This window comes from Filicampus tigris, chromosome 15 (genome assembly GCF_054856515.1).
Source record: "Filicampus tigris isolate MCC_2025a chromosome 15, RoL_Ftig_1.0, whole genome shotgun sequence".
Taxonomy (NCBI): domain Eukaryota; kingdom Metazoa; phylum Chordata; class Actinopteri; order Syngnathiformes; family Syngnathidae; genus Filicampus; species Filicampus tigris.
In genome coordinates, this window is record NC_141231.1 from 3162634 (window position 1) to 3177141 (window position 14508).

Consider the following 14508-nt stretch of genomic DNA (forward strand, 5'->3'; position numbering starts at 1 on the left):
CTAAACATGGCATCCTGATTAATATTGCATTTGTGGAATATAAATTAGGCAGCAAAATACACTGTTTTTTTTATCCATCTCAGAGGGCAGACAATTTGCCACTTGTTGCCGACTGAAAATGACATCACAGTTGCTCAGGGCGTAGGTAACGGCCAATCACAGCTCATCTGTTTTTGAGTTTGGTCATGTAAGGCTTGAAATAAGCGATTTCACATCATAGTTTGCGGGTCAAATTTGCATTTTGCGCTTCATTGAAACACATTGAAAAGCAAAACTAAGAAATATAGATTTTGCGTTTCCAAACCACAGAGACTGACCCAAAAAGCTTATCTGAGCTAGATGCAAGCATGTTAATGTTGTAGCAACGCGCTTTCGTCACCTTCACACGGGATGTAGGCGGTCGAAGGCAAGCTCAACGCTATCTAAAAACCAACAAGCTAGCTAGCAACAAGCTTCACTGGCTACTAGTGTGGCTTAACATGTGGACTTGCTCCTGAGTCAGTAATCATCACCTCCGTGATGGAGAATAACCTACACATTTGACAAGTATCGCTCTCACAAAGGCATAACAAGGAAAGAAAGAAAAGCCATGCTAATTGCTGAGCTAACATAAGAATGACAGGACTAGCGCATTTCACAATGGAATTAAGTGCTTGGGGTGTTTGAGTCCACTTTTCACAACCGTCTGGCTGGAACCACATTAAAGGGAAGAACATCCAACAAAATAGCAAGCACATTGCTAAGTCTTCAGACTCCTGACAGACAATCTACTCGCTAAATAGAACCAGAATCGGACGTACATTAAGCCATACGTCAGCCAGGAAGAGTAGCCTACATGTATATACTTTAAAGGAGGGGTTTCCAACTCCGGTCCTCGAGGGGCCCTGTCCAGCATGTTTTAGATGTCTCCCTCCTCCAACACACCTGATTAAAATCATCAGCTCATCAGCAAACTCTGGTAAGCCTGATAACGATAACACGCATCTGACAATTTGTTGGCAGTTTGTCTAACTTTACGTCAGCTGGGACCATGTCAAAGTCCGACACAGTAGTTAGACTGCTGGTCTAACGCAATTTTTGAAACATTTGATTGGGGGTGGGGATAGTTATATTGGGTCATCACCAGCCCACTGTGACAATGCTGACAATAATCCACTGTGACAATGCTGAGGTGTATCCATTTGAGATGAAAGTGCACAATATTTATAGGAATGAGAAGAAGCTACTTTTTTGTGTGTTCATGCAAACCGGCCTTATGACCCATTGTAGGTGCCCTGGCATGCGACTGCCCGATTACCAACACATGGTCTAACTTGCCCCCGTGCAGATTTACACCAAGTGTCTTGTGTCAAGTGTTTACAGAACCACAGGGAGGACATTGAACCAAGTGCAAAGCAGACAGAAGTATACTGTTTATAAAGCTGCAGCATGCAGAGTGTGATTTTACAGTTTACAGTTATTAATTTCAACTGACACTGCATGAGATTAATAGCCTGCAACAGAAGGTCAAAGCTAACGAGAGACTTGCTCACACAAAATGGACGACTGAGAGACTCAGACCACAAATTGACTGCTCACTCTTTACATTTGAGTTGTTGCAGTTCCACATGAACCCTTTCAACACCAGAAGTACAATTTCAAACTTGCTGACTGTCAAAAGCAATCAAGAAGTAGAAGGAAGGCATTTCCATTTTACAGAGGTGGGCGCATCTGTAAATTTTGCCTGCCCATCATTCGTGATTCGCCAGTGGCAGGGCTACCCATTCATCATCGTCAGTCCGTCACTATTTCAAGCCAACCACATCTGTCACTGTCACTCCGTCACTCAGTCATCGTGATTTTAACCACACTTTCGTCATCACTAAATTACAATTATCTTTTTCTAATGCTTTACAAAACAAATTATTACAGTTTGTCACCACTGTTTTAGGACCGTCAAATCATCTTCTTTGGCGCCATTGTGTTGGTGACAGTCTATTGGCATCAAGAACATACTTACACCGTCACACACACAGCGTGGGGACATAAAAACAATGTGCGACAATATCATTGCAATCCGTGGGAGCGAGTGGTATACAACACTGCCAGCTTCCTTTACCAGCCATGACCGCGACAAAAAAAGGAGCAGATTTGGAGAATGGGGAGGAAGAAAGTTGACGCTTCTGGTGAGTCGGGTGACTTGTTTACAGCTGTTGAACTGTCAACCAAGATACCATTTATCAGGCAACACAACAACCGGTCACCAGATTGATTAGCGATATTCAAACTCTTTGTTGAGTGGAAACAGCTCGGAGGTTGGAGAATCCAGTCATAACTCTGCTTCTACTGTAATAGATCGCTGTTGGGACTGACTACATTTTTGACAAGCCAAGAATCCATTCGGTGGTCACATGCTAAGTGGGGAGAACCCAATTGTTGCCCGTATCACCCTATACTTGTATATATATATACTGCATGGCTAACAGAGATGAGCATTCCGTCCCTGGAATGGAACGGCCCATTTTTTGGACAGACGGAGGAAATCTTTTAAAAACGGACGGACTAAGCAAGGCCGGAGGTGGGTTTTCGTCCATGCCTCTATTCCAGTGTTTTTCAAACTGTTTTGAGTCAAAGCACATTTATTTCATTGAAAAAATCCCGCGGCACACCAGCAACTGAAATTGTGAAAAAAAAGGCTTATTTTAACAAGATAAGTGTTATAATGTTTATATAAGCATTTTTTAACATTGAAAAATTATGTTATATTGTATTATAACGTCTTGAATAGGAATTAAATACAGAAAATAAATAAAAGAAAAACGTATTTTATAATGTTTCATCTTGATAGTTATAGTTTGGATAAACATGTGCCACTAATTTGCTTGTCTCTAAACAAAGACAATTGGGTACCTGCTGCTGCTACCTGCTGGTATGGAAGGGTACTACAATGTAGTAAAGACATGATTACGCTGTCAGGCGCTAGACCACATGGGCACACAAATTAGAAAATTTCCCACGGCACACCTGACACCACACCCGTGTGCCACGGCACACAGTTTGAAAAACACTGCTTTATTCATCCCTAACCAGGTCAAGTTTGTTTTTGTTTTTTTCTAAAAAGCAAGACCACCCTTCTCTTCTGCGATCCCACGCAACCACCTGCCTGCCACAACTCTCCAATGTGCTTTCCATTCTTAAACATTGCGCTCACAGGTATAGTCTGCCCTTTAGTGGTTCAACAGATGTAATACCAGGACTCCATCCCACTGTCTGACAGAAACACGCCCGACCTGCCTTGTGTGTGTAATCACGGATAGCAATTTTGTTTTGTTGACTGACTGTTAACATTTACTGTACAAACCTTACTATTCCGTGTCCGCTGATAGTGTAGTGGTACACACGCCTGACTTGTGTGCGGGCAGCGTGGGATCAATTCCCGCTCAGTGACAGTGTCTATGTGTGCCCTGCGACTGGCTGGCGACCAGTTCGGGGTGTAGTCTGCCTTCGCCCATTGACGGCTGGGATAGGCTCCAGCAACTCCCCGCGACCCTATATAGGATAAGCGGCTTGGAAGATGACATGACATGACCTTACTATTCCTTTGCATGCGAAGTATGTCCTTGTCTGGGTCTGGGACATATCTTGAGTGTAAAAATCTCTGTCAACGCCGCCATACGACCTGGAAGTGGAAGTCTTTAGTTTCCCCCTAAAATAACCTTATTTTGCAATAATTATTTTATTTTGAAATAACTTATTGCAATTTAACGCAAACATTTTTCAATAAATCGCAATACCATTGCATTCTAAAGCAATCTTAATATTCCCGTGATGTCCCCTGTCCGCATTATCATCATCATCATCATCATCATCATAATCATCACCATCACCATCACGTCACGATGGTGGTGGCTGACACCTATAAGCTATCTTGGTTAAACAGTTTTAAATAATTCAATCCACTCACGATATTCCATGGCGGTAAGTGGATGTGAATAGGAATAGCCAGCTATTGAATCATGAAACCTCTACCATTTGCATCTCTCCCAGGGCATGCACGGCCGCTTTTTTTAATGCGGACTGACGGAATGCAAGGACGGAAGCCCCTTAAAAGGACGAATGAGTTCGGAGGGACGAGGATGGAAGGGTGCCCAGGTCGCAGACGGAGGATGGAGGACAGACGGGCAAAATACGGTCAAGTGCCCATCTGTGATGGCCTGACCAAACTTGAAATCAGTCCAGATTCATAAATGAGTCAGACGACTGAGAAATTGACTTTATTCACATAATGTATGCCGAGGACGTCTTTTTGTAAGTGTTGGATTTTCATGCTGTGAGAAGACGTTTTATGCAAGGTCATATTGAATTCCTGGAAGTGAACTTTAAAGAATTTTAAAAAGAATGACCTTCAACTGAACATTTTTGACCATGTTGTTCACATATAGAATGTATATAAAACATTGCATATTTTAAAGGTTTTGTCAGGATGCAGTTTTGGATCCTTAAAATGCTGAACCTAATATTGCATCGCACTATTGATGTCATGCTTCACTCAGACAATTACTCTCATCAGAAGATTGATGCTGCTGCTTCTTATTGAAAATAACATGATTGTGTTTGCAGGGAGTGACTGATTACGGGCGTGTGTAAACAGAAAATGAATGTGATGCGAACACAGACACACTCTGAGAGGATGCTGAGACAAAGGCATGAAAGGACAGAGGAGTGGAGAGGCCCAGCTGGGGGGAAACTGCAAACACCCGAAGGTTAATTTGGAGATTTTCTCCTGAGTAGAACAAACAGCAGCTGCTTCTATTTGATTTCAACCTTGTTCATGGAAACAAATAAGATCCTGATCCTGATTGCAAGTGCATTCAATTTAAAGTCAACTCTGATGCAGACATTGTATAGTGATATTGTCAAATACATGTGTCAGTTTGCTGACGAGACCACATTCAGATCCATTTCAGATTCAAACGCACTTCCTGGAGCACAGCATTTGCTTTTTTGCAACAGAATAAACTTTTTTTTTTTTTTTTTACTCAATCATCAGTTGTCTACCTTTGTATCACTACAAATATACCACTGAGAGAAGTAACTGGATGACAGTAAATTTGTGCCACTGGATATGAAACCTAATTTTTGGATCCATAAATCACAAATAACAGTCAAGGAAGTTGACGTTTCCAACATTCATGCTCCCACGGTATTTGATTGAAGTTTATGTTTTTTTTAGTAAATTCACATTTGTTTGGTAAATTATTTTTCATACTCCCTTCCATAATACACATCTTATTTGAACATTATAGACATAGCACATTTTCTCAAAAAGTAGCCTCAGGCATTTCACAATAGCAGGTGTCTGTTAGAGAGGAGTCATTCATTTCGACTAATGTTTGCAATAATGGTGGACTTTTGTTTTAATGATCAGAAATGCATTTTAATTTTTCTCTGCTTGTTGAGACACCTTCTTGTTCAGCGTGACCAAGTCAGATAAGTCTCAGAGCCCAAGCAAAGCTATAGTATGTCTTTTCTAGTATATATTTCCAGCACAACTATAAGAACTTTGTAATGTGTATCTTATCTTATCTTTTTTTTTTCCAATCCAGTTCCAATGGCTTGATTTGTCCAACTATTACAACTGTTTGTTCATTTCACCGTGCGCTTTGTGGGGACTTAACAGAAATAAACATATTTTTTAATGTGCCATTTAATTAACTGGAGAGTCACACGTGATCTTGATCATGCAGCTTTCTGCTATGCTGACACAAGATCAGCTGCACAACATATGGGGAAATCCTAACAGAACTTGTCTACTGCCCTGTTTGGTGGAAACCCGCATAGCAGCAATTACAGTTACCTAGAGGTAACACCTGCTAATTTGTTTTCCAGGGCAGGTAAAAAAAAAGCTGACTCACCCCAAGCCTGATCATAAAATAATCATGTCATAGCATAAGCTGTGATCATAGCATAGAATGGAGGCCACCGCTTTAGCATATACAGTGTCCACAGACAGTTCTCTTTTCCTCCCAGGATTACTATAGATAGCTAAGAAAAATGTGCCTCTTGTGATAAAGTACCTGAAGGTATATATTTGAATATCCATTTCCATAATGAACATAGAACAGTAGCATGCAGCAGAGTAATTTAGGAAAATGTCCAGGCTAATAGTATTGATGGGACACAAAGACAACATTTTGGATTTACTGACAACTGTTGTCCTAATAACCCATTAAGGCCTAAAGCGCCTGGCTCAACATCTCTCCAAAACCTAATCTAAAACCTATCACCCTCTTAAACCTGATGTCCTCCCAGAAATTCAACACCTACAAAATATTTGATATTTCAGCCGCTGTAGCAGATAGACGCATAATTTCAAAAGAATTTGAGAGCTTAGACAGGTGGCTTTTAAACAGGCCCGAGTTTATCATTATATACTGCTTCAATCAAAGTTGTAAAAATAGTGTCAGTGCAAGAGAAGCACTATTTTTCATTTTAAAAATCAAGTGGTAATTACCATCCTCTATTCTGTAACAAAGACATCAATATCGTCATTGTCTACAAACATATCTTAACCATATATCACATTCAATTGGTTCCACTGGTTCAAAGTTCACACGTGTGTCGTCTATATCACTGCCGTTACTTATTTCAGAGCTCCCGCAATTGTCTGCGTGTCCGCCATTATGATCCCAAAAATTCTGCGACATCCTCCGAGGGGTCACAACACCTTCACATGTATATTCTGATGCATTTCATTGGCTAAGAGACCGAGAAAAATTTACAAAAGAAAATGATGTAAATGCTCTCCCGGCTTCAAGGGTAGAAAGACACAACGGCGCTAGCGGCTTTAGTGGTAAAAACGCGATTATGCATTCCTGGCCTTAAAGGGTTAATACATTTAGTCAGAATATTGTGAATGATCAATTTTTTGCCAGCCAATTCAAAGGCACATATGGACAATCAATAATGTACACTTACAACTAGGAGGAACTTAGGGTGTCGAAGGGTACACGGAACTTGAAAGCAATGCCATTGTGGCCTTTGATTCAATGTTTTCAATTTTTTGAACAAAAATCTGCCTCAGGCTAGTATGACTTATGCAAAGAGAGACAGGGAATAATCATTACTTTCAAGGGGATATCAAAATTGAGATGATTTGTGTTTTTTTTTTATTTGTCAAAAATTAGTGGATAATAGCAGTTCTGTAACTTCCATTTCATTAGTTAATTTGCACTGATGTTAAACAACTAAGAAACATCTGTCTGTTTTGTCATTCATTCATATATATATATATATATATATATATATATATATATATATATATATATATATATATATATATATATATATATATATATATATATATATATCCATCCATCCATTATCGATACCGCTTATCCTCACAGGGGTCGCGGGGCATGCGGAGCCTATCCCAGCAGTCATCGGGCAGTAGGCACGCCCGTGACCCTTGTGAGGATAAGCGGTATAGATAATGGATGTGTATATATAAATATATATATATATATATATATATATATATATATATATAAATGCACACACGTCTGAATGCTGAGTGCATCTAAAGGCACAAGCTGCCAAGAGGCAATAAATGCAAACATATTTTATTTATGAAAACCTCCAGAAGCAAACACAAGGTTTACATTACATATTTTATGACAGCATTTTGATTTTGGATGTGATTCTTTTCCCCCCGGGATACTCTTCAGAGTGTAAGAGGAGGTTCCCCCAGTGGAGGGATAAGGATGACTTTTTGCTCTATTTTCCTTTTGTACAGTATTATTTTGGGTATGTGAGAGCGTTAACAGTTTCCAGTTGGGATTTGTTTTGTTTCTTCCCGTGGGGGCTTTCCAAAGTGGTGCAACTTTTAACTGAGCACAGATATGGCTATGACGCTTCCTTTAGGTTTTATAGATTGTCATTTAAGTGGGTTCAGTTGGACTAGCATTGTAGGACTCTTTGGGAACAGAACTTGATCCCCTGAACCATTAGATCGCCCAATCAATCATTCAATCTCTGAAAATAATACGATGTTTTACTAAGTATTTAAATAAAAACTTCACTCTAATTAACTATAAAGCAATACAGACATTTTTTTGTCCATATTTCAGGGCAAATTCTGGTATACCTTGTTCGGTGTTGATATGTTGCACAATATCCTTTCTCTTTTCTTGATATCATATTTTCCAGGCGTATCTTATTGTTAACATCAAAAATAAAAATACATACGCACAAAAATATATATGAATAAGAAGTAGTTCCTCACCCAGCACACTCAGTTCTGCACTTGCAGAGATGTTGTGGTTCTTGTTGGCAGCAGCACAGGTAAAACTGCCAGAGTCGTCATCAGTGACACTCCTGATGATTAGATTGCTGCCAGCCAGCAGGGAATACTTCTTATTCCTACAGGGAGAAGTGGGTTTGTATTATTTAATGATCAGAGCTGCACTTACCAACGGGCTTACCTGGGCTTTTGCCCAGGGGCCTACGGAAGTCGGGGCCTATTGGAATTGAAAAAAATATATAAAAATAAACAAATAGATAAATTAACATGGTGATTTTTCTGTTAATCACTTTACATTCTTGCCATGAATTGACCAAGCCACAGGCTATTCTGTGCAACGCCGTGGCCGTAGAGAGGGTCACTTGCTGTTGCAGTACACGAAGCCCGCTCCAGGGGGGCCTATCGTAAGGCATTCAATTCCACATGATTCTGTCATTTGTTTATTTGTCAGTCAATCATGTCATCATTGCATCCAATCACAATCACAGACCCATACCATATATTATGACAATTTTCAGCCAATCCCCATGTAGAGGAAGTTCCCGTGACAGAGCTCCGGATGTCACGTGACTGATGCCCGCGCGTATTTGTTTACGCAGCCAAGATGACAGGACCGTAGCTGGCTGCACTTAATCAGTCAATATACCATCCAAGTGAACACACATCTCACTTTGATAAAAAGGACAAAATGAATGGACAGGTTGGAATATCGCAGATGCACTAGGAGTGCTTTTTTTCAACGACAGCAGATGCAACTGGTGAGTCCTTGTGAAATTGTCTCGTCAGGTTACAGAGTTTGGGTTCCGGGCTGTGTCGACTTAGAATTGCAGGTCTTTAAGCTTTTAGACAGGCATACTAGCCAGGACTGGTCTTTGGAGCGTCTGTGGCAGCGGCCAGCCCGACAGGCTAGGCGCACGCTCATCCGTGGCCTCCATCATGGTGGCTGCTACTGGTGGATGCCGGCCAGCTAGGGCTGGCGTAAGAAATTTGGTGCTTGCCTTAATGCCCGTGGATGGTTGGGGAGCTCGCCTGAGAGCAACCTGCGGGCTGGAGGAGCCATCCGCCTGTCTTCTTTTGGTATCCCGTAGAATGCTCGCCCTTTCTTTTGCTTCCTGTCTACCGTTGTCAAAGTGTGGCGTTTCCGTTAAGAAAGTATAGATAATGGATGGATGGATGGATGGATGGATATGCATGCTGATCTGTTTGTCAATGTGAAAAATAAGTTGAGTATCTCAGAAAAAACCTTTATGCCACTGAGCAGTGAACAACTGCAGTGTTTCCCAAGGCAGCAAATGTTGCGTTCACGTCCGAATTTTCACCAGGGTTTGTTCAATGTTGTAAATGTTCGCAAAACGTTCGCTAGATGTTCGCCAACAGTTGTACACCATCCGTGTTCCTCCTCGGAAAGGTCGGTTCTGTCGAGTTGCATTGCTTTTTTCCCCGGCGGCAGCAGGCATCTCGGGGGGCAGCAGGCATCTCGGGGCTTGTGAAGTGCTGGGCAACCAGTTGAGGAGCAGCGGCACGAAGGGAGGAAGGGCGGGCAGATCAGGTGCTCCGGCGGCGTTCTTTGGTGCGATTGTCAATCCAAATCACAAGGGAGATTCACTGCTTGAGAGACTCAGATTCATCCCAGGTCAACAGCTGATCTTGGAGCTCCTCAGACAGGGCGCAAACAAAAGCTATCTTTTGCATGGCTTCATTCCATCCACACTCAGAGGCTAAAATTTTGAATTCAATGCCATAGTCTGCATCAGACTGAGAGCCCCGACGTAATGTCATTAGCTGTTTGCCGGTTGACTGATTAATGAAGGGCTGATCAAAGACTCTTAGCATCTCCGCAGAAAAATAAGCAAACAATTCCAAAATCTCTGAGGAATTCGCCCACCTCCCTGCTCTTCGCCGAAGCAAGTTGATAACAGGCGAACGTAGCACAATTGTCTGAATACACGCTAGGCTCCTGCTTGAAGACAAAGGAACAGTTCAGCAGGAATCGGCCACAAACCTATACTTCTACAGCACAGGTGTCAAACTCCGGCCCTGGAAGGCCGCTTTCCTGCATGTTTTCTGTGTCTCCCTGCTGCAACAGACCTGATTCAAACGATCAGCTCATCAGCGAGCTCTGAAGTATCCTGGTAATGATCTTGAAAACATGCAGGAAAGCGGCCATCCAGGATCGGAGTTTGACAGCTATGCTCTACGGAATAATGTTTGGCCAACAGAATGTGGGGTTCCCAGTGGACAGGCGACGCAGCAGCCAGTGAGATCACTCCCTGATTCCAAGTGAAGGAATGGATTTAGAGCAGTTGGTGAGATCTGCGGAAAAGCGCTATAGATTGTCTGGACGGCCACCGTGTTGACGGTACTCAACAGTTTCTAAATAGTTTCCATAATCTTCCCCAGGAGTTGCTCATGAATGCTGAGCAGTGCTACCTGAATGTTGACTGCTTGGGAAATTGTGTCTAAGTCTGCTAGGTCCATAATAGGCCAGAACATACTGTCACATGAGGAACAGAATTTGGACCCAGAAGCAGACAGGACACAGAAGTGTAAAAATAGAGAGTCTCTACGTACAAAAATACAAAGTAACAATTGAGAACAGGGCTGGATGCAGAAGGCAGGGCTTGACTTTCTGACGTGTCACTGAGCAACTTGAGTTTAAATACTGAGAGACATCAGGCCATACCCATCCTATATGATCAAATAAAGGGAAGACCAACCAATCTAGAGATTACAACGCCTCTTGCCAAAAGTGACATTGACAGGGCTGCAGCCCACCCACTAAACGAATATGGACAAGAGGCATAGAAAATGTTTGAATGGATTGAGGGGATAGATTTGTGTCAGTAATTTATCTTGCACAAGGAAACTGGTTGACTTGTGACTCAATTTATTGAATTTTTGGCACAATGATGTTAGAGCTTGACGGCTTTCAAATCAGGAATTCTGCTCCATCAATAGTGCACTGGTGCTCAGTCTCCCTTGGAGGTAGTTAATTCTCAGCATAATGTGCCAGGACTACCCATTTTTGTGTGTTGATTATTTCTAGCCCCCTCCATGTGCCGTCACCTTATCATGGTGATGTTTTTTTATTTCTCAATAGGAGCTAAGTTGTCTGGGGCTTTTTGCCCCTGGCAGGGTCAGCCATGGCAAACAAGTCCAAGGATGAGAGACTAGACAATGCACGGCTCAAAAGACCACTATGATGAATAAAATTATTGGATTACGTTTTCCCTTGCCCAAACATGGGTCACTGGGGCCTCTGGAGCATAGGTCTGGAGGTAGATCTCTATAATGAGCCACTGATGGCTGGGGCCCTGCCAGGCTCAGCCCGAAAAGACAAAGTGGGTCCCCCTTCCCATGGGCTCACCACCTGTGGGAGGGGCCATAGAGGTTCATCCACCATCCTGTGTAAATAATGCCCATTTTGTGCTAGTTTTAGCCCTTTGTGATTGGAATGTGGTCAAAACACTATCAGAAGCAAAGTACCAAATTCAAATTTTTGTTTCATCATATTGTATTCATTTATTTCCAAAACCCTATTATCTTCACTTTAGAGCAGTTTTCTTGGCTGCACTACTGCCAGTACGTGACCTTTGTCCAATCTGATTCCAGTCTTTATGTACTGCCACTGTCACTCTAATCATCATGGAGCTTCAGAATCATTAGTGTTGGCCAATGTTACTTTAACTATACATACATATGTTGTACATCAATACGGTGCATACATACATGTACACATACAATCGTCAACTACAGCAGTTTGAAATCAATGTTTTTAATAACATCATAAAAAAAAAATCATCACAAGACAAATGACCTGGGGTTTCACCTATCAACACTGCATACACACAAAACAGGGTCTGAAAGATGCATATGCAACTACCTGCGCAAAGAGTGTAACTTATTTAAAAAAAATTGATGGGAAAAAGTGCACAAGTGTACAGCGGCCAGACTTACCAATGCTGTGTACGCACAAAACAGGGCTTGAAAGATGTGTATTTGATGTCCTGCGTTAAGTATCTACAGAACCTTTGAACAAATAATTGAGGGGAAAATGTGCGCACACCTACGGAAGCTTTAAACTATCCATACGCACATTTTGGGGACAAGAAAATTCAGTGATGCAGTCTGTGAGGTGGTGAATTGAAGATCATGCCTCTGACACACTTTACACAGTTTCACAAAGTATCAAGTGTTCATCGTGCGTATTATAGGTATATATTTTGCATTTTGTGTACAACTTTGCTCCTAATGTTTTGTGAGTCCTTTTATCAAGACGCTGCTCTTGCTTTTTAAAGAGCCCTTCTGGGATAAATGAATTGCTTTGATTTTAAAAATCACATATTGGTGTGGCGTGATGTGGCGGAGGGTGTCAGGGGGTGGTTGAAACTTGTTGAAATGTTGTTGTCAATAAAAGACTGAACAGTACTTCAGTTTCTGGATCTTCTCAGGTGTGTGCCATGTTATGACATTATGTCACACAAAAAATGTCCTTAACTGCATCAATTGGGGGGAGGGAGGGGGAGATTTTGGATTTACGTAATTCGGACATGTACATCGGTCGGTTGCATGTGATTAAAAGGTGGATAACTGACATAATTGTCTATTCTTTTCCTTAAAAATATTTCAATATATGTTCATTTAACACAATTTTCAACTTAAGTTTGAATCCTACAAAAAGTGAGACCCCTGGCCATTGATAACATCCGTATTTTTTCCACCCTCTGATTGGTTGGTCAGAGCAAATGGGAAAAAGTAAATGATAAAACGGCTAAGTTTGATTATCAAAACGTGTCTGTATCTATCTGCACACATAAACATATTTAAACACCAGTTACACTATTGAGGATGACGTGGCTTTATTTTCATTAACTGAATGAATATCTTTTTTGTCTGCCATTGTATACATTTTGATTCTGAACTGCTCCAGATGATGTAGGTGGCACAGTTGCAGGCTGTTGTATTGCATTTTTTATAGTCTTCCTAGTGTTGATATTACTTTGTAATAGGTGGCTAAAGTCCGCTGAAGGCCCTGGTACCAAATGCACAGAAAGAACCAAGGTGTCAAATCCAGGTCGTGAAAATACAAACCCTGCCTCAAATCAGCTTAGCCACAGGTGCTTCACAGGTGCTTCTACTCATCTGGCAGGTGATCAAGCTCCCTGGGAGCTCGCTGACCTGCTGGTTGAGTAGAAGCACCTGGGACAAAAGCAAAACTGTGGCAGGGTTTTTACTTTCTGGACCTGAATTTGACATCACTGCCAAAGAACTCTCTTCCTTTTCCAGAGAGTACAAGATCGAGTAATTGGACAAGGACTACACGTTAACATTAATGTAACTCTTGAATGATCAGTCCAATTAATGCATAGAATTACAAATGTAATCAGTGTATAATACACCCCATATCTGTAAGGTTCGGTACGGTTCAAGTGGAATAAGAACACAGACGTACCAGGTCTGGATCACTTCTTCACCCCTCCGCCACTGAATACTCGGAGTGGGGTAACCGGAGGCAGAACATTCCAGCACGGCATCAGTTCCCAGCAGAGCAGTTACTCTTGAAGGGCGCTGGAGAAACTGCAGGTTTCGGTTTATACCAGGCTCTGAGTGAAATAGAGGGAGAAAGATGTGAGAACTGAAGTGAAGATCATAAAGACTATTTTGTTCCTGTATATTTGTTCTCAATGTCATTGGCAACTGAATAATGTGCCCAATTTGAAAAGTTTTTCCATTGTAAATATCCAACTTTTGTAATCCGAAAGTGATTTGGGTACAACTTTCTATGCCTGGGGGAACCTTCGGTGTGTTAAAAAAGTCAGTAGGCCCTTACACACGCTGCCTCTCAGTCAGTAGATCTGAGTTCATCTCTCTGTTGGAAGGAACATCACTTTGTTGAGTTTGTCCCTGAGATTCAATCGATATTTGGCGGCTTCTATCCACATGCCAAAAACATTCTTAATGAATAAATTGAATGTGTGAATGGGAGGGTTAACTTTTTATTTTATCTGCAATTGCTGGCGACAAGTAACCCCCCTCTCGCCCAAAGTCAACTGAGATCGTCTCCACAACCCTAATGCAGACGGGTTATTGAAAAAGTAGTCTGTATTATCATCGGTATTATTGTTCCTTCTCCTTTGGTGAAAACAATGCATTTTAGTTAAATTGAAAGATTTAAAAGACAACTTTATTTTTTCCTTCAGCATTTTATAAAATATTCAAGTTATAGA

At 41.5% G+C, this 14508-nt stretch overlaps 1 protein-coding gene across 2 annotated transcripts in view; it reads right to left on the reverse strand.

Annotated features, from left to right (window-relative positions):
• The window catches only part of dcc (DCC netrin 1 receptor), a 368958-nt gene that overhangs the window by 231781 nt on the left and 122669 nt on the right, over positions 1 to 14508 (reverse strand). For both annotated transcript variants that reach the window (XM_086054077.1, XM_086054076.1), the window contains exons 4-5: positions 13734 to 13884; positions 8264 to 8400 (exon numbers count right to left, since the gene is read on the reverse strand). In XM_086054077.1, coding sequence (XP_085910203.1) covers positions 8264 to 8400; positions 13734 to 13884 — 288 coding nt within the window. The remainder of the gene's footprint in view (positions 1 to 8263; positions 8401 to 13733; positions 13885 to 14508) is intronic.